Source organism: Parasteatoda tepidariorum, chromosome 5 (genome assembly GCF_982258835.1).
Source record: "Parasteatoda tepidariorum strain Cologne lab strain chromosome 5, Ptep-v5.0, whole genome shotgun sequence".
Taxonomy (NCBI): Eukaryota; Metazoa; Arthropoda; class Arachnida; order Araneae; family Theridiidae; genus Parasteatoda; species Parasteatoda tepidariorum.
This window is the reverse complement of record NC_141759.1, coordinates 23,194,031-23,213,947: the sequence shown is the minus strand read 5'-3', so window position 1 is coordinate 23,213,947 and position 19,917 is coordinate 23,194,031. Positions and strand designations below refer to the sequence as shown.

The 19,917-nt window shown below is 32.8% G+C and overlaps 3 protein-coding genes across 3 annotated transcripts; all 3 read right to left on the bottom strand.

Annotated features, from left to right (window-relative positions):
* Window positions 1–908: 908 nt before the first annotated feature.
* On the bottom strand, window positions 909–3,303 carry LOC147808684 (uncharacterized). The gene is made up of 3 exons (XM_087162679.1): window positions 3,076–3,303; window positions 2,180–2,657; window positions 909–2,002 (listed from the first exon to the last, which is right to left on the bottom strand). Exons 1-3 carry the CDS (start codon window positions 3,301–3,303, stop codon window positions 909–911), a joined length of 1,800 nt encoding a protein of 599 aa, XP_087018805.1.
* LOC147808683 (uncharacterized) lies at window positions 3,303–3,983 on the bottom strand. Its single transcript, XM_087162678.1, has one exon. The coding sequence runs from the start codon at window positions 3,981–3,983 to the stop codon at window positions 3,303–3,305; it is 681 nt and encodes a 226-aa protein (XP_087018804.1).
* A 3,107-nt stretch (window positions 3,984–7,090) lies between these two features.
* Window positions 7,091–12,248, bottom strand: LOC147808682 (uncharacterized). The gene is made up of 2 exons (XM_087162676.1): window positions 12,010–12,248; window positions 7,091–10,466 (listed from the first exon to the last, which is right to left on the bottom strand). The coding sequence occupies exons 1-2, from the start codon at window positions 12,246–12,248 to the stop codon at window positions 7,091–7,093; spliced, it is 3,615 nt and encodes a 1,204-aa protein (XP_087018802.1).
* Between the last annotated feature and the right edge of the window lie 7,669 nt (window positions 12,249–19,917).

The following is a 19,917-nucleotide window of genomic DNA, read 5'->3' as shown; positions in this document are numbered from 1 at the left end:
ATTATCATGGAAATTTGATCCGCTTGAAGTATAGTAAACGGAGTTTTTTCAAGAAGAGCTTCCTCAGCAGAAATATAATCAACTAAACTTTCACTATTTTTTTTTTTTTGATTTACAAGCGCTCTGATGAGCTAGAAATCCTTGCATTGTAATACGCTTTTATATCTGGCAGAGAGGGTAGTTTTCCATGCTGTCCAGTCATTATAAATTTTACTTCGTGTCATTTGCAAATTTTTTGCAGATCCAGCGAGCGAGAAATATCATTAGTTAGTTTAAGATCATCATGCAAATTAGCTAGTTTTACAATTCTATCATTTTCTTTTATCCATTCAGAAGTATTGTCAATCTCATCTCCTTTATATATAGAAATGGATTTTGCGGTATCATTAGTGATTGTAATTTGGATTATATTTGGTTGACTTACTTATTTGTCCATTAATTGCTTTTCTTTCTTAGTTTCCATGCATGTAGAGAGTATTGCCGCAATATTATAATTTTGCGAGAGAGAAGGTGAAGGGGTACTTAGAAGAATATGTTGACTGCTTAAAAATTCTGTGCGGAGGTAGCGTAAAATGAGAGAAAGCGTTTTGTAAAATAGGAGTTTATTTGCGTTTCCCTTTCGGGTGTAGAGCGTAGACTGTAATGGCGTACAAACATAGACAGCTTGCCAAGTTGGCGTATTTACAGTGTGCCAAGGGGAGATGCTCGAACGCCAAGAGCGTAACTTACAAATACGGAACATCCCGCCCGGCGTTGAAATATGCATATGTTTCAATAAGGAAAAATATATATAAAGTTACATCACTATTTTTACAAATAAAAGTAAAAGAAATAAAACAACTAAATAACCATACAATTAGTAAATGAATATAATCAGTGTAATAATTAAACAGATACAAATGAACATTTCAATTCAACTCAAAATTATCTACAATAGGCAAAATGCTAATTTTTGAAATTGGCCTTCGAAAATTTCCTTTCGCTGTGCGAATATCTGCAACTCTAACGTTGCCATCTGAACCTGAAATTACTCTAATGATTCGACCTAAAGGCCACTGATAGGTTGGAAGTTGGATGTCCTTTACAAGAACTAGCATGCCAGGACATAAATTTTGCTTTTTGAGCAGCCACTTTGAGCGTTGTTGCAAATGGCTCAAATAACTGTTTTGCCAATGTCTCCAAATAGTTTGAACTAATTTTTGAACTCTTTGCCATCTATTAAGAAGATTGTCTTTCTTGTCGATGAAGTTAGGTTCTGGTATCGAATTTATAGGTTTTCCTATAAGGAAATGACCCGGTGTTAAAACTTGAAATTCGTCAGTATCAGACGGTAGAGGAGTGAGAGGTCGCGAATTGAGGATACCCTCTATTTGAGTGATTACTGTTAAAAACTCTTCAAGCGTTAGTCTTGCGGAGCCTACCACTCTCTTAAAATGATATTTAAAAGATTTCACTCCTGCCTCCCAAAGACCGCCAAAGTTGGAAGCCCTAGGAGGCAAAAATTTCCCTCTTATGCCTTCGGAGGAAAGCATATTCGAAACGTCTTCGCTACTATACATTAATTTGTATAAGCGTTTAAGTTCTACGGAAGCTCCTGTAAAATTAGTCGCGTTGTCGCTGAAAATCATGGAGCTTCTGCCACGACGCGCAAAAAATCTTTTTAAGGTTGCGATTAGAGCTTCGAATGTTAAATCCGAGACAAACTCTATGTGTACAGCTTTGGTCGCCATACATATAAATAAAGCAACATATATTTTTTGAAGAGTACCCTTTCTCTGTCCCTTGTATTTAATTTCGAACGGTCCACATAAATCAATTCCTGCATTTAAGAATGCTGAGCTAGGTGTAATTCTTTCTGCGGGAAGGTCCCCCATAATTTGATTTGCGACAACTGGCTTGTTTCTGAAGCATTCGACACACTCGTGAACGACTTTGCGTGCTGCATTCCTGCCACCAATGGGCCAATATTTTAAACGCACAGTATTTAGAAGGGCTTGAGGGCCTACATGGAAATCTCGTTAATGATAGTACTGAAATATGAGTTTAACTAATTTATTTCCTGCCGGAAGAATAACTGGATGTTTCTGATTAAAATTTAAATTAGAATGCGCAAGTCTGCCACCTACCCTAATTAGTTCATCGGATGGATCTATGAAGGGATTAAGAAATTTTAACTTACTGGTAGATGGAACTGACGATCGTTTTTCTAAAGCAGAGATCTCAGAAGAAAAATACTTCACCTGTACAATTTTTAAGAGCACATTTTCCGCGTTCCTGTATTCCTCCTGTGTGAGGAATCCTTTTACCTTTTCAGAAAATTTGCAGTTATGGACAAACCTAAAAATAAATGCTAGAATTCGGATTAATTTTTGAAAAGCATTAGTGATAACTAGAAAATCATCTAAAATTTTAGAGTCATTAATTGAAGTCAAAGTTATTTTGGAAACTGGCTTCAACTCATCAATATAAAGTTTGTCGGTTGAGCCACTGGAAATTTGCACACTCTGAAGATCAGGTAAGTTTAATTTCGAAAAGTCTGGTCCTTTAAACCACAGTTCACTGGCTGCAAGGGCCTTAACATCAAGTCCTCGGGAAATCAAGTCTGCGGGGTTAAGCTCTGATGGAATATGTTTCCATTGGAAATCTTTGGATAGTTGCTGAATTTGAAACACTCAGTTGCTTACAAATGTTTTGAGCAAATTAGAAGGAGAATTTATCCATGCTGGGGCTATCGTTGAATCTGAATATAATATAACTTAGTGTATTTCGAGTCTTATTGCAGCTATGACCTTTTGTGTAAGTTTTGAGAGGAGTAGGCAGGAGCAAAGTTCAAGTCTAGGGATTGTCATGGATTTAGTTGGTGCAGCCCGCGATTTACTGCAAAGAAGTTGGGTAGTTACCTCATTGGAGTTAGATACAATTTGTATGTAAATCACTGCTCCATAAGCTTTTGAAGATGCGTCTGCAAATCCGTGTAACACTACGAACCTTGAACTAACTTTCAAGAAACATCTGGGAACATGAATGGATTCGATATCTGGTAGAGTTTTGATGAAGTTTCCCCATTGTTTAGACACATCTGGAGGTAGCGTTTCGTTCCTTGTCCAATTGAAGCAACCACAATTGCTGCATAAATATTTTAGCTTTGGCAATGACAGGTCCTAGGAGTCCTAGTGGGTCATAGATGCGAGCTATTTGTGAAAGCACATCTCGTTTGGTGTAGTTGCAATCTGTGCTGGTAGTAACCTTATACGTAAATGAATCAGTTAAACTGTTCCAAAGCATTCCTAAAGTTTTGACCATTATCTCATCAGAATTTCAAGCGAGAATTCCTTAAGTTCAGTTGACGATGCCTTGTTGGAGCACCATTTGTGCAAAGTCATGCCTCCTCGTTGGAGCAGCTGTGTTAATTCTGATTTGAGTTTTTCGAACTCGCTAAGTTCTGGAGCACCAGAGAGGCAGTCATCCATGTAGCAATCTTGAAGTACTGCCTTTAACGCTAAAGGAAAGTCCTTCTGCTCATCTAGGGCAAGTTGTTGCAGAACCCTTGTAGCTAAGTATGGAGCTGATGCGGTTCCGTATGTTACAGTTCGCAACTCATAAACTTTAGTTGGTGCTGTTATACTGTTCTTCCATAGAATTCTTTGAAGCTTGGTTTGGGAAGGATTAATCTCAATCATCCTGAACATTTGTTTTATATCTGCTGTAAATGCGTAAGCGTGTTTTCTAAATCTGATTAGGATCGAGAAGAGATCTTCTTGAAGTACTCCTCCCTTGCACAGTAAATCATTTAAAGAATGTCCACTGGAAGTTTTCGAACTCGCGTTGAAAACTACACGAAGTTTAGTAGTTTTGTATGATGGGCGTAAGACACTGTGATGTGGTAGATAGTATCCGGTTTCGACATCTGAATTTTCCTTTACCTCTTCCATATGTTGTAAGAATTCATATTCGCTGAGGAAATCTGAATAAAGCGTTTGCATGGCGGGATCGCGTTCTAAACGCGTCCATTACTGGTCTAGTCTCTTTGATACGACTGTCTTAGAATTTCCTAACATTTCTTCGGAAAAATCAGGTTTGAATGGCATTTCCACAACGTATCTACCGTCCGGTTTCCTATAATGCGATTTCGCGAAATGTTCGTTACAATATTTTAATTCATCGCTGCAAGTTTCGTTTGATTCGATTTCTTCAATTTCCCAGAATCGTTTGAGAGTATTATTAAGAATGTCTAAGTTTTTAGTTAAAAAACAATGTTTAGAAGTGTTATAAAAATTATTGTCTGAAATAACACCTGAAACAAGATAGCCGAAACAACTTGATTGCAAGAATAAGTTGTCTGCTAGCTTTATTTTATCGTCATTCAATAATGAAAAGAACGATTCTGCGCCTAATAGAATGTCTATTTTTTGAGGAATAAAAAATGATGGATCAGCTAATTTAACTTCCCTGGGAATGTTTAAGTTCGAAACATTTAATTTTTTAGAAGGTGTGAAATTTGTTACATTGGGAAGAATTAATAAATCTATCTCCCACTGCGAATCCTTATTTTCATTCGATAGAAAAGCAGACACTTTTTTCTTTATATTTAATGATGTATCATTCAAACCACAAATCGGAATGTTTATTTTTTCAATCCCAAAAAGTCTGCAGCGGAGGAGGAGAGGAAAGAACTCTCGCTAGCTGAGTCGAGGACACCTCGTAAGGGTTTGAATTCTCCCCAAGCGTCTCTGACATATATTATTGCTGTGTTTATCAAAATGCTCTTATTTCCGTTACAGAAAAACGAAAGACGAGGGTTTTCTGGCACCTGCATATTAATTGATTCTGAATTGTTAATTTGTGGATTTCTTTCTCGAGAGAGAGTAGGCGTCGCGAGTCTGGTTTCACTTTGAATGTTATGACTAGTTGTCATGATTGACGGTGTAGAATATTCATGAAGCAATGTGTGATGATTTAATTTTTTCTTACACACAAAACAAGCACTTTTCGAATTGCATTGATTGAAAGGATGGAAATCGCTTAAACAATTGTAACAGAGCTTATTTTTATTCACCAAATTTACTCGCTCTGTTAATTTCATCCTTTTAAATTCATCACAATGATATAATGCATGTGATGGAGATTTACACGCGAAACATAATTTTTGAAATTTGTTCGATTTAACTAAAAAGGACTTCAATCGATCAGAATTAAATTTAGATGGGATGTTTGCATTAATACTATTTAATATTTGGTATCTTCTTTCTAAAAATTCTAAAAATGTGTCAAAATCAGGAACTTCATTATCTTCAAGAGTCAATTCAAATTGTTTACGAGTTTCGCGATCTAATTTATCCAGAATGATATTTAATAAAAAAACATTAGAAAGTTTGTCTCTATTAAAATCTAGTATTTTTAATGATCTAAGATTTTTCTTGATATTGTCCAAAATATTACGAAGTTCTCTGGCAGATTCTTGTTTAATAGGTTGGATTTTAAGTATGTTTTTGATGTGGCAATCAACTATAAGTCTTTTATTTTCATATCGTTGTTCTAAGGCTTTATATAATGATTCAAAATTATCGTCTGACGTTTCTACTACCTTCGCTTCACCCCTTAGGGATCCTCGTAGGTAATGCAGTTTTTCGTTTTCCGAAAGTTCCGGATTCTCACTAATTAGGCTATTGAATTGCGTTTTGAACAAGTTCCATTCCTCGAATTTTCCGTTGAAAAAAGGAAGTGGGATTTTCGGGAGTTTAATTAACGCCTTTTTAGGCTGATCACTGATAACAGAATTATCAACACTTTGATTTTGCACTATGTCAATGTTTATAGTTTTTGATTTATTAATAGAGGTTTTGAGGCTTACCTCTAATTTTTGAATGTCGTCATCCACTTCGAAGAGAGAGGCCTCGACTTTCTGGAAATCTTCTTCCTCTGCGATTTTGTAGTAGTCATCTTTTAGCATTTCGAATTTCTGATGGATACTAAGCACAATATCCAATTGAGCCTGGAGCTCAGAAATGTCCATATTGTCTTGTCCCTCTGTGAGGACATTATTTAGTTTTGTAAGCTGGATTTTTATGCTGCCACGCTTGCGGTTTAAGGCAATGATATTTGCCATATTTTAGCGGTATGAATTTATTAAATTCAATCTAAAGCGTTTATTCAGTATTCCATAGGTTCTGGATCCCTCCGGGTCGCTTAGGACCAAAATGTGCGGAGGTAGCGTAAAATGAGAGAAAGCGTTTTGTAAAATAGGAGTTTATTTGCGTTTCCTTTTCGGGTGTAGAGCGTAGACTGTAATGGTGTACAAACATAGACAGCTTGCCAAGTTGGCGTATTTACAGTGTGCCAAGGGGAGATGCTCGAACGCCAAGAGCGTAACTTACAAATACGGAACAAATTCCTTTTGCTTTTGAAGTATTTCAATTTTAGTCAATAATTCTGTGTTATCAAAGCAGTTTTCTTTGGAATATTGTGGGTTGTCATTACTTGGCGATTGCATGCGAAGTGTTAAAAGTTCGTGTAAAGTTCCATTATCTGTCCTTATAATATTATCATTTACTAAAAACGTTATTAAGTCAATTTTATTTCGACTGAGCAAAATATTTCTTATCCGTAAATCTGATTTCAACTGGGTGACAGTTAAATGAGTCAGTTGTCTACATTGAAGGCATTCAAAACAGTTTTCAATTTTTAAGCAAAAACTGAAGAAAACTATTTCTATATTAATTAAGGTAAGTGCTACTTACCCCGTTCTCCAGGACTGCCACATTTTGGAGGGTAATAAATATCAATTTGCTCAGTCATAAAAGACTAACATGTTTTATAGACAATCACTTTAATAACGAAATATAACAAACAAAAAAGGATTAACAATTAAACATCTAATTATCGTACGGAGCTAAACATGCTTGTTCACAGATTGAGATCAAAACATCAACTGGTGGCGCTGTGGGCGCACCAAAACAACATGCGCAGAAGTGGGAATTCTCGACAATCTCCCACCTTTGGATTCGAAGAAATATTTTCGAATCCAAACAGAATTCTTAGTCTATATGGTCCATCTGAAAAAACTAAACAAATAAAATTATTAGCAAAATGGTTACACTTCCAGCGGAAAAAGTCTTTGTATAGGTCTTAATAGTTTCCCAGATTGGGTCTTAAGTTCCACTAAACGGATTCTCCCATCCTTTCCTGGATAAGTCTTTTCAACTTTGGCCAATGGCCAGAGTATTCTTTTATGGTTGGAATCTCCGATTAGCACAAGATCTCCTTCTTTGATAGACGACTCCCTTTTAATTTTAGAATTATCTTTAAGCAAACCTAGATATTCAATTCTGAATCGGTTTCGCAGGTCTTGTCGCAATTTTAACCGATAAGAATATCTTTTGTTCAATTTTTTTGAATCAATTAGGTCAAGTTCAGGAACACCAATTTCTTTAATTTCCTGTAGAAACATGGATGGCGTGAGCGCTGACAGATCTTCGGGATCTTCTGAAAGATACGTTATAGGACGGGAATTAATTAAACTTTCCGCGTCGCATAATACTGTAGCTAACTCTTCTTCATTCAAACAAGCTCGTCCTAGAACCTTTCTCAGGATGCCTTTCAAAACTCCTATTAATCTTTCGAAGAAGCCTCCCCACCAAGGGGCAGAGGGAGGATTAAATTTCCATGAAATTCGTTTCTTTGAAGCAAAGTCTTCAATTTCGTTCCAATTAATGTTCTTCAAAAGATTTGCCGTTCCCACAAGATTTGTCCCATTGTCAGAGTATACAGTGGACGGGTGTCCTCTGCGAGCAATAAATCGGCGAAGGGCCAAGATGAAACAATCTGTTGACAGGGACGATACTACTTCGAGGTGCACCGCTCGGTAGATGGCACAAGTGAAGAGTACCACCCAGCATTTTCTATCTCCTTTTAAAAGCAGAGGTCCGCACAGGTCAACACCTATAATTTCAAAAATAGCTGCGTCTCTGACTCGATCTTCTGGGAGTGGAATGCTTACGGCTTCCAATGGCTTAACCGAGAATCTTTTGCACTTGACGCAATTTTTTACGACGCTTCGAATTGTCTTTCTGGTTTTAATGATCCAAAACGACTCTCTGAGGTGAGACATCAAAGTTTGAACACCGGCATGTTTCAGCTCAATATGTTTGTCCATTATTAATTTTTCCACCAAATCATGCTTGCTAGGCAATAATATAGGGAATCTAAAAGTTTCTAAGTCTTTTCTCGATGTTATTCTTGTCTCAACTCGTAAGAGACCATCGCTGTCTTTCACAGTTCGAAAATTTATCTTTCCATTAAAAGATTCTCTTTGAATTTCTTTCAAAACGAACTTCTCAGATGCTTCGATCTCTTCTACCTCCAATTTTCCCTTCTCTCTGTCACTATGATTTCTTAGAGTATTTTTATAAAATCGGATGACGTAAGCCATGATTCTCACAATTTTATTGAAGGAAGACACATTTTGGAAGATTTCAAAGGTATTAGTTGTTAAATTTGTGGCTGAGGATATAGTTCGTTTTCTTTCTGAAAGAACTACTTCAATATCCGGAGAAAGTTCACTAGCTGGCCAATTCTCGAATGGCAGTTTTAACCATTGGGGGCCCTCCCACCAAAGGGATTTCAATAAATCTTTAGAATTACATCCCCGCGAGGGCAAATCTGCGGGATTATACTTTCCTTGAATATGTCGCCAAGCCTCCGGATCCGTAAGTTTTCGAATTTCATTGACTCTGTTAGCAACAAAAGTGGCCCAGTTATCTTGCTTTTTAATCCAGTATAAAGCGTTCATTGAGTCAGTGTAGAAAAAGGTTTGCACATTCTTCATATTCAAATCATCTCTTACAGTGTAAGCGAGCCTGGCTCCAATGGTACACGCGAGAATTTCTAATCTAGGAATTGTTATCGATTTTAGGGGTGCTACCTTGGATTTAGCCTGTAAGAGTTGACAGTTAACTATTCCCCCTTTAACATTTCTAATAAAAATTGAAGCCGCGTAAGCCGATTTGCTCGCGTCTACGAAGACATGCAGAGTAGAATTTTCATCTAGATCAGGTGTTTTTCTAGGGATTTCTATTTCTTTCAGATATTTTAATTCATTAGCCCACTTTAGAAATTTATTCCTCAGATTATCCGGAAGTCCTGTATCCCAATTAATTTTCTCCTTCCAACATTCCTGCAAGATTAATTTAGGAACTAGTGTGACAGGACTTGTAAACCCAATAGGGTCAAAAATTCGGCTTAACATAGATAATACATTTCGTTTACTCGGAATGGGTTCATTTTCCTCATTTATCTCACAAGATAAAGTATCCCTGTATAAATTCCATTTAAGGCCCAATACTGAAACGATTTCTTTATAGTTATCTCCAGACAAGTTCAAAATTGAGGTTTCCTCATCACTATCTGGCCGATTATGTTTCCAATCCCTTAGGTCAAATTGTGCTGAAGCCATTAACTCTTTAGACACCGTAATGAAAGAATTTAACTCGTCAATAGTGTTCACACTTGCAACACAATTGTCCACATACATGGAATCTTTAAGTTTTAAAGCTATGTCTCTCTTGGTTTCATCTACATTCTCTAAATGATAATTTATAGTCGCGGCGAGTAAAAATGGACTTGCATTTACGCCGAAAACTACACGACAATGTGAATAAACAATTAGTTTCCCTGGATCACCTCCCTCCCACCATAAGAACCGCAGATATTTCTTATCTGAGGGAGCAACGTTTATTTGTTGGAAAGCTCGACGAATGTCCGATATTACCCCAAATTTCCCCTGACGAAATCTGTTAATGAGTTTGGGGATCAGTTCTAAATTATTCGGCCCTTTCTCAACGCAATCGTTCAGCGACACAGAATTTCTTTCCTTAGCAGACGCATCAAAAACCAGTCGGATTTTAGTTGTGGAGTTCTCTTTAAATACTGGTCTATGCGGTAAATAATGACCTTTATCTTTTGTCAGTTCCTCTGAATCAACGGGTTCAATAATTTTTTCGGCTACCCAATCTCTGAAGACGTTTTCATATTCATGTAAACAGTTTCGTTTTTGTAACGCCTTTACGCAAGACTTTAACCGTTTTTCGGCAAGGTTTCGATTGTCCGGTAATTCAGGATGAACCTCTAACCAGGGGAGAGACACTTCATATCTACCTTCTTCATCCCTTCTTAACGACCGAACAAAATGATCTTTCGCGGCTTCCTCAATTTCTGATCTCGTTTGAGAAATATTCGGTTCCGTAATTCCCAGAGAATCAAGTGACCATAAGTCACAAATATTTAAGTCAGTAACATGAAGTGATAAAAGCACTTCATTCGTTATAATACTTTCTCCAGTTCTTCCCATTAAGGTCCAACCGAAATGCGTATTCATCGCGACAAGGCCATTCGTTATATTTTTAATTTCTCCAGTAAATAAATCTCCAGCATAATCCGCACCTATTAATCCGTGAATTTCATTAGCATTCCTATCAAATAAACATAAAGTTTCATTCACGGTTACGTCACTAGGATAAATTCCGTGCCCTTTTAATTCCTTCATAATTTCCCTATTGTCCAATTTTGGAATCGGGGTACAAATTGTCTTTTGTTCCAGTACATTTAATGTATAAGTAAAACTATTGTCCACATTACAAAAATTAATCGTGTAATTTTTATGTGATTCTTTTTTCTTTAACCCCCCGAACAATCCATGCACAACTGTTTCCTGCCCAAGACTCTTTAATTTTAACTTACGCGCTGCAAATTCTGATATATAACTACAAGAAGATCCAGTATCAATAATCACCCTAATCAAATGTTTTTGTTTACCTCCCGAAACACTTACAATGAGAGTTTGCAACATTATTTTTTCTCTACTAGAAGAGTTACTTAAAGCACAGGCAGTATCAGGTTTCATTTGGGAAAGATCAGAATTATTCCCCTTCCCCCCTGTTTCTATCGAATTTATTTTTCTTTTCCCCATACACATTATACTGACGTGTCTGCCGGAACATATCTCACATTTAACGATAGCCTTACAAGAAGAGGAAAGGTGTCTTTTTTTTTATTTTATCATTTAAGCATCGGAAACAAGAGCCAGACCGCTTACAAATGTCTATTTTTTCTTCCAAACTCAAATTATTATTCGTGCAATAAGCCGAGTAATGTTTATGAGATTTACAAAATAGACAAGTCTCTTTCTCATTCTTCCGATCTTCAAAACACTCATTAATTAATGCAGAAGCCGATGGCTGGCGCCTACACTCCTTCTCAGTAATGTGAGGATTCATTCTAACATGTGTTTTGATTTCCGAAACAGAAGTACTCAAATTTAAGAAAGTCATTTCTCTGGCTTTTAATTGAGATGATAAAAAATCGATTAGCTCATCAATTTCAGAAACAAGAGGATTTTTCGTTCTTTTGTTGAATTCTAGTAGTAGATCACGGGGCAACAATTTGGTTAAAATGGGAACTAGAATGTTCGAATAGCTATCTTTTTTAACAGATAAACTTTCTAAACTTCTAATGTTCTTTTGTATGTGATTAAAAATGTTCCTGAAGTTTTTTACGTCATTAGAGTTTTTTAATGGGCATGTATGGAGTAGGTTTTCAATGTGTACATTAATCAAAATATTTGTATCGCCAAATTGTTGCTTTAATAAATCAATAGCGTGATCATAATGTTCCGCGGTTAATTCTAAACCATCAATCACATTAAACGCAGGACCTCCTAAAAATGATCTCAAATAAATGAATTTATCAAGTTTACTGAGGTTCTTATTCTCATTAATTGACGAGTTGAAACAATTCCAAAAATTTAACCATTCAGAAATTTCTCCGTAGTACTTAGGAATAGTTAATTTAGGTAACTTTATGCGTTCCCTTTCAATGGTTTGAATGTCACTCTGATTGGGACTATTTAGAGAAATATTAGCTTCTTGAAAGGAATTATTTAAATCAAGTTCTTTGTTTAAATTCTTAATAAATCTTAATGTTCTAAATTTTGTTTTAGTTATTTTTTCTTTGTACTCTTCTATACAGTTAAATTCCTCTTCCATATCCTCGATTTTGATTAAGCCCTCAATCTGAGAATCAATAGTTTTTAATTCCTCGCTTTTTTCACCAAAAAGTTCGAGTGATTCTTCTAGATCTTCCACACTTATGTCCGGTTTGAGAATGTCAGTTTCGATTTTAGTAATCATCTTTGTCACCGAAGCTCTTACAAAGCCGCGTTTCCGTTTTAATTTATTCAATTCTTCTTCAGACATTCTGTAAGTGTGAGTCAATTTATAGTTATTCTTAATTGCTAATCTTAATTTCTTTAAATTGGTGTTTAATGTCTTATTTCAAACATGCAACATTTCGTTATCAGGTAAAAGTCAATAAATGTCAATAATAGTTTATTACCGTTTAATGGCAGTCCCTGTTCGGGCGCCAAATTTCAATTTTTAAGCAAAAACTGAAGAAAACTATTTCTATATTAATTAAGGTAAGTGCTACTTACCCCGTTCTCCAGGACTGCCACATTTTGGAGGGTAATAAATATCAATTTGCTCAGTCATAAAAGACTAACATGTTTTATAGACAATCACTTTAATAACGAAATATAACAAACAAAAAAGGATTAACAATTAAACATCTAATTATCGTACGGAGCTAAACATGCTTGTTCACAGATTGAGATCAAAACATCAACTGGTGGCGCTGTGGGCGCACCAAAACAACATGCGCAGAAGTGGGAATTCTCGACAACAGTAATCACGTCTGTTGACATCTTGGCGAAGAAAAGTGGGGCGAGAGGAATCTGTTTAGGCGACGTCTGTTGCCGAGAAATTTGGCGAGTAGAAATCAGTATTTAATGGAATGCAAATTCTCTTCAATAAAATGTCAAAAAAAGGAATTTTGTCAAAAAAAGTATTACCTGGGAGAGCTGTAGCCAATAATGAATTATTTTTTGTTTCTTCAGCAGCCAAAATTTCACGAGAAGAATTTGAAATGTTGCGATAGAAGGAACATGTTTAAAGATGAAGAAATTCAAATGTTCTTTTTTTTAAAAAAAGACGGCTGCGCCATATAAGGTAAGGTTGAAAGACAAGGAATTTAGTTTAAATGAATTATAATTAAAAAGCAAGAAGACATTTTACAAAAAGTATTTTAAAACAATAATGAACAGCGACAAAAATTTTAAAGCAAAGCGTTCTATCTATGTGTCAAATCTGTTGCCAAATTTTTTATATAAATGTTATTATATATAAATATCGTATAGGCTAATATATATATATATATATATATATATATATATATATATATATATATATATATATATATATATATATATATATATATATATATATATATATATATATATATATATATATATATATATATATATATATATATATATATATATATATATATATATATATATATATATATATATATTAGTTTATACGAATTTTGGTAGTTTTTGAGCTACTCTCATAATATGATAATTGAGTGTCAGAAAAAATATTATTCTTAGTGCATAAACAACTTCAAAACTTTTAAATGTATTCGCGATCGCAACGAACTATAAGGGGGCGTTGTTGTAAGAGACGGATAGCTGAGATTTCTATATGAACAGACATTCAGTTGCTCTGGAAATGTCTTTGGTGTATCATTGCAACGTTCCTTTTTTATTGTGGCTTATTAAATTTAGAGAAGAAAAATGTTTGATATTCTTTCTTATGCAAGCGAAAACTTTCATGTTTTAAATACAACTAAAAATAAAAAACTTTCATGTTTTTTTAATGCTTAATCGGACGTAGGAAACTATTCTGCAGAAAATTATCATCAAATAAAAAAAACTTACTTAGTAAAATTTTTTATTATAAAAATCTTAACAATCACCTGCTTTATAAATCCAGAGAATTTCAAAATGATAGGTTCTTTGTTTGAAAACTTTATTCTCAGATAATATATACAAAGCATTATCCCTTCATTTCTTTAAGATGACATATAACACAATAAAATTTTATAATTGCAAGATCTCGGTAGGAATTCCAGTATGTAACTTTAAAACAGAATTGTTGAATTCTAGTTGAAATTTATCATTCAAAATTAAAAAATACTTACCATGAAAACTATAAAAATTTATTAAAAATCAATACCAATGATATTATTTCAAGAAATTCTAATGATTCTTTACTGTTGTTTTTCGAATTATATGGATTCTGAAATACATACTTTTCTATAAAGAAGAAGAATATTCTATAACTATTACAGTTTTACACGTTCTGAAATCCCATTTATTTATTAGGTTGAAGTAAGCAATGTTGACTTCACCTTAATTTGTCATGAATTGAAGAAAAAAAATATTTTACCCTACTATTTACATCTCTAACAGTATGCGATCACGAAATCGGAAGTTATCGGTTGCAAGCTTGTTGATAATAGAAAGGTAAAAATTATTGACAAAATGTTCTTCAAATGTTTGGCGTATAATGTTTCAGAAAGATTTGCGAATGCTCTGGATATTTTTTTCCTGTTCTTCTGCATTTTCCGTAGGGAAATTTTGCTTTTTATTTGCTGCTAAAAAATGACGTCCGACTCTACCAATGATTATAATAGAAGTAAATGAAAACTTAATAAATAAAAGCCTGAAATATGCTCTGAGCTAGATGGCGTACTCAAGCATTGTGATTGCGAAGATTTCGATTGATTTCCATGTAATATATTTAACATGAAAAGTTACTCACTAAAAAATATTTATTTTTTTAAAATAATATGGCAAAAGGGTAGCGATTTCAGACCATCCTAGATAACAATATTTTACAACATTGTAGGAGACTCCTTTCACCTAACCACCAATAGTTTTTTTTTTCATATATTATCATGCGATATATGCACCTGGTAATATATTTAATATATTACCAGGTGCGATGTGTTATCAAACAATTACATCCTCCCTTCTTGACTGGCAACAGTGGGGAGGAGGAATATTTTAAGAAATAGTAATGTAAAATTAACAAATTAATGTATATTAAGTTAAAGAAATAAAATAATTTCCCAAGTTTTGTCTTATTTGTGAAAATGCATCTTTTAATTTAGAATAGATAAAAAAATTCTTTTTTTAAAATTTACCATTAGTAATGTACTAGATTTCATTTTTAAATTTGTTTAATTGTGTAACATTACTTTATATAAGTTTATTTTTATTATTTAAAAATTGATCTGTTGTTTTTTTATTTTAAACGATGTTAAATTTGCGTGCAAGTTGAGTTTTTATGCTCAGGTTCCGTTAACCGAGTTTCTATCATAATATAAGGTTTTACAGAATAAGTTTTATTAATGTTGTCAGAGCATACTTTTTGAAAAAAATCAAAATATGTCATGATTCTCAATAAAAATAGATTAAATTAAAAAAAATATAAAAAAATATTCCTGACTATCATTAGGCTAATATAATAAAGTTATTTCGGTAAATATTTGCAAAACTTTTATTTGTCTTTTGATATTCTACATTTTATGAAATATTATAAGCTTAAACTTTTTCTAAAGTCTTTTAAACATCAGTGTGTCGTATTCTTCAAATTCAATTGTATTCAGTCGTATTTCAAATGATGAATGCTTGGAGAAGCAATTTAAACTCGTGGTGTCTGGTTCAAAAGTTAGCTTAAACTTGTTAAAAGAAAATTTTAGTGGGTTTTTAATTGTTTTGCAATAGACTTAATGTTTTGTGGTAAAATCCAAACTTTCGATTTAAATATAGCTTAAACTTATAAATATATACTAAATGCCATCAACTAAGGCTACTTAAATCCAAATTTTTTTTTTTTTTAATATTTGTACTGAGCAAATAGCCTGAGTCAAGTAGGTAGTTTTGAGCTTAAAAAATAAGTTTTTGTCTTATTTGAATGTATTTTAATAGTTTTATGTAATTTAAAATTTTGGCTTTGAGTAGCATTAAAATTTTAAATTCGTCTTCGCGAATAAACTATAAATCTCCACTTTCACTTTTGTTCGAAACCAGTTCCTTGAAAAAAAAAGTGTCAAAATATTATCCTGGTATACCAATCTATAGTGCATTTATATCCTGGTACAGTACATTCCAAGTTTTTATAAAATCAGGTCTGATGTAAAGGATGTTCGTTAACTGGGGTAAAAAAAATCAAAAAGAGTTAAAATAAACAGTTTAGCATTCAAAAATCAAAAACAAAACATAAAGTTTTCTACATAATTTTCGTTATTTGAAAATTTATTTCTTATGTTTAAAAATGCAAAATAATTTTTTTTTCCAATCGGCAGTATCAGTTCCTCAGTCCAACATGTGGATCGTATTTAGTTTCAAGTAAAATAAGTCAATGTTCAAAAGAAATTTCAAACAAGATTTACTTGGGACCAAAATTTTAAAAAGAGTAAAAACAAATATATATGTATATTTTTTGAATTTACATTTCTCTTCCTTATAATCAATCAAACTCTAGTCCTTATAATCTAGATGTTAAAAACCATTAATCACTTTTTTTGAACTAATACATAAGAGAAAATTTGGCTCAATGTAGTCTCGGTTAATGATTGCTTTTTCTCTAACGTTTTTGTTGTTGTTAACACAGGCTTATCAAATACTATATAACAGGATAACGTTTCGTCATGATTTTTGGTTAGCTATTGGATAAAAAGCAGTTGAAATTAACTGAAACTTGATATGACCATAATTTTTTGGCCGAACTTTACATGGCATATTATTCAATGCTACAATGGGCTAACGATAAAAGTTAAAATTAAAACTTGTGGTTTCTTGGTCAAAAGCTAGCAAATATTTCTTTTGATAGCAATATTTTTATGTTTGATTTTTTGCAATGAAATAGAGACAAAAAGGCAAATTTCATAAAGCCAGCGTTAAGCACCTATTCTTTATTTGGTCTATTCTATTCTGATTGATTCAATGGAAAAGTGCTAAAATTTTAAAGCCATATGAAAAATTTTTTAGTAGTAAATCTTTAAAAAAAATTTAGATAAGTTTTTTTAAAATATGATTTTTTTACAACAATGTGACTTGAAAATTTATAACTTATTTATTAATTAATAAATACGGTAGCATAAACATTTTCTTTAAAAAATTAGAATTTTCAATTGTCTTTCTATAGGATGATCAATTTGCCTAATTTAGTGGTCTGAAAAAGTAGTAAATCATTGAAGTAAAGGCTTAAGTGCTTTTTACATATGAAAAATAATTTTAAGAATGAATATTACAAATACTCGTCAATGTTATTCTTGTGGGTATATTTTTACTTTTAATATGGATGTGTTTCAAATAATGTTAACACATATATGCCAGGCTATCATATTTACTATATTTTGTATTATATTTTTTATTAAAAATTTTTTTAAATACAATTATTTTTAATTGTACTTCCAGGAAAGAAAAAAACGAAACAGTTTTTTCCTTCATTTTCTTCAATACTTTATTTGAAAATAAAAATAACAATAATATTTATTTATTTTTTTTTAAATTACAAATTCTTGCAAAGAGACGGACTGTTTGATATTTTCTCTGTTCTGTATTCGTTGTCGATATTTAGAATACATTATTAAATTATATGTGTTCTCATTGAAACTAATATAAGATTCGTTGTTTTAAAATTAAATTTTTAAAAAAATATTAATTTTTGAAAAATGCCAATGTGTCCAATTACAAATGACTTCATTGCCTCATATTTGAAGATGAGTTCCCTTGTAAACTAACAAGTAATATTTATTTATTTTTTCACTTTGTATTAAATTATTGAAATAATTTCAGGTTACGCGTTTTTTATTTATGTGCAAAGATAGTATGTGTTTCATTTTTTTACTCTATCGTATAAATTGTTTATTCTTGTTATAATATAACATTTTTACTCCCTCGTGAAAATCAATTCAAAGTTTTTATTACGGTTCATTCATTTTACGGTTTTCTTTGTGGTCTGTCATATCGGCACCTTCAACTATTATCCGATGTTATTTATCATTTTATAAGGCGTTGCATTGAATATATTTTTCTTTTAAGTAGAATAATAACATCGGGGGAATATTAAGATTTAGAAATAGATTCATATTGGTTATAATTAGTACCAGACTAAGGTTACTGAAAATTTGAACGATATAATGGTTTAAAAATATCTATAATTTTTTAAGAATATAATTAAAATTAAAATTCTTAAATGTTGAAAATTGAACTCTTTGCTAGATTCTTTCTTTGCTTACTTTTTCGTGATTTAATATAAAATATTTACACATGGGTAAAAATATAGTGGTTTTACACAGAGGCTCCCACGTCCGGTTAACATGAACAGATACAAACTATTTCAATCATAGTGTTCATTATTCGTTCGAAAAAAGTATGGTTTGATCATTTGCCGATAGATGCCGCTGTATTGCTAAAACAAGAAAATTATACCACATGGATATTGTAGGCTAACAAGCAATGCAAACGGTTGTATATATGTAAATTGTTCTGTTATCTTTTGAACTTTTGAGCTGCTATTTTTGTGTGTGTCACAGAGTCACTAACTGGCAAAATTTCGAACAATTTTTTCTTCGACAGAAACACCGGGTTCATTATGTGCATAACATTTTGGTGTTTAATTCAAATCGGTTTTGCAGAAGTATTGCTACGAGTCTTTACCCCTCACACAATACATAATATATACTTTCAGACTTGACACATTTTTTGACTTTTTTTGTGATAAGGAAAAATTTTAAAAATTAATTAATATTTTTAAATGATTAAAAGTCAAAATTCATTTTAATTTTTAGAAAATGTTGTAAGCCACTTACTCATTATTACTGCAGAAAGTCATCGCTGGCTGTATTATTTCAGCAGGAGTGCTCTCTTTAATGTTAATAACTGTGGGGTAGGTCCAATAGTACTTTAAAAAACTTCTTGTTTGGTATAAAAATCCAAACACACAAAACAAAAATACTAATATCTTACGAATTCTACTTTTCCAAGTTTTGCTGCCAGCAATCTGAGGTATTCCCGTCACTGACGAATTTCTAAATACAGATTTTGCGTACTTTTGAAAAGAAACGTCATTTTTGTTTCCAGAAAAAGTTTTGCCGCATTTGTGATTATTTGGAGCATCTTGTGCCTGGAAATAAAATTTTAAAAAAAATTATAACTATTGTTACTATAGCTTGTAATTATTGTATTCCCTTTGAAAAACGACTACAATAATAATAAAATAAGGTCATCTCAGTTAAACATATGCAATTTTGTCAGATATACAAATAAACAGTCGTTAAAGACGCGTTATGAGTCATGAACATTTACAAATGAACAACTCTGCTGTACCAACTTCATGACAAAATTTCAGGAAAGACTTAGTTCTCTCCCAGCAGAAAAACTTCTTTCATGCGTCCAGAGTTGCGAGAAATCAGAGTTTGAAATATAGACTGGATCACTCAGAATACTGATCTTTATTCCATTGGTGTGGACTGCAGAACATGTAGTCCGTTAAATTAACCATCCATGCCGCGAAGAATACCTAATAGTCGCTGCCTTGGAAATTTATCAAAAACTGATGGAAAATCTCCCCAGACATGTGCAGTTTGAAATTTATGCAAAAGGAGGACATACGTCATTTTAATATACGGATTAGGTTTCTTCAAGCCTCTACAACAGAAATACATGATGCTTTTTGCCAAATAACGCATATTTTTTTCGCCACATGCTGACAATAAATTATCAGAATTGCAATTGTAATTCAAAAATGACATTTATGTTTTTGTGTAGCAATAACCAGATCATTAAAGCTCTCTTGGTGTTAAATGTAACAGCATTTTAATTCTGTTTTCAGACAGGAGGGTAGTTCTTAGTAATCGATAATGCTGCAAAATGATTATCATTTAACACCAGATTTGATTTTAACCTGATTGTTTGTTCACCAGAAAGAGTTTAAAGCAGATCAGTCTAAT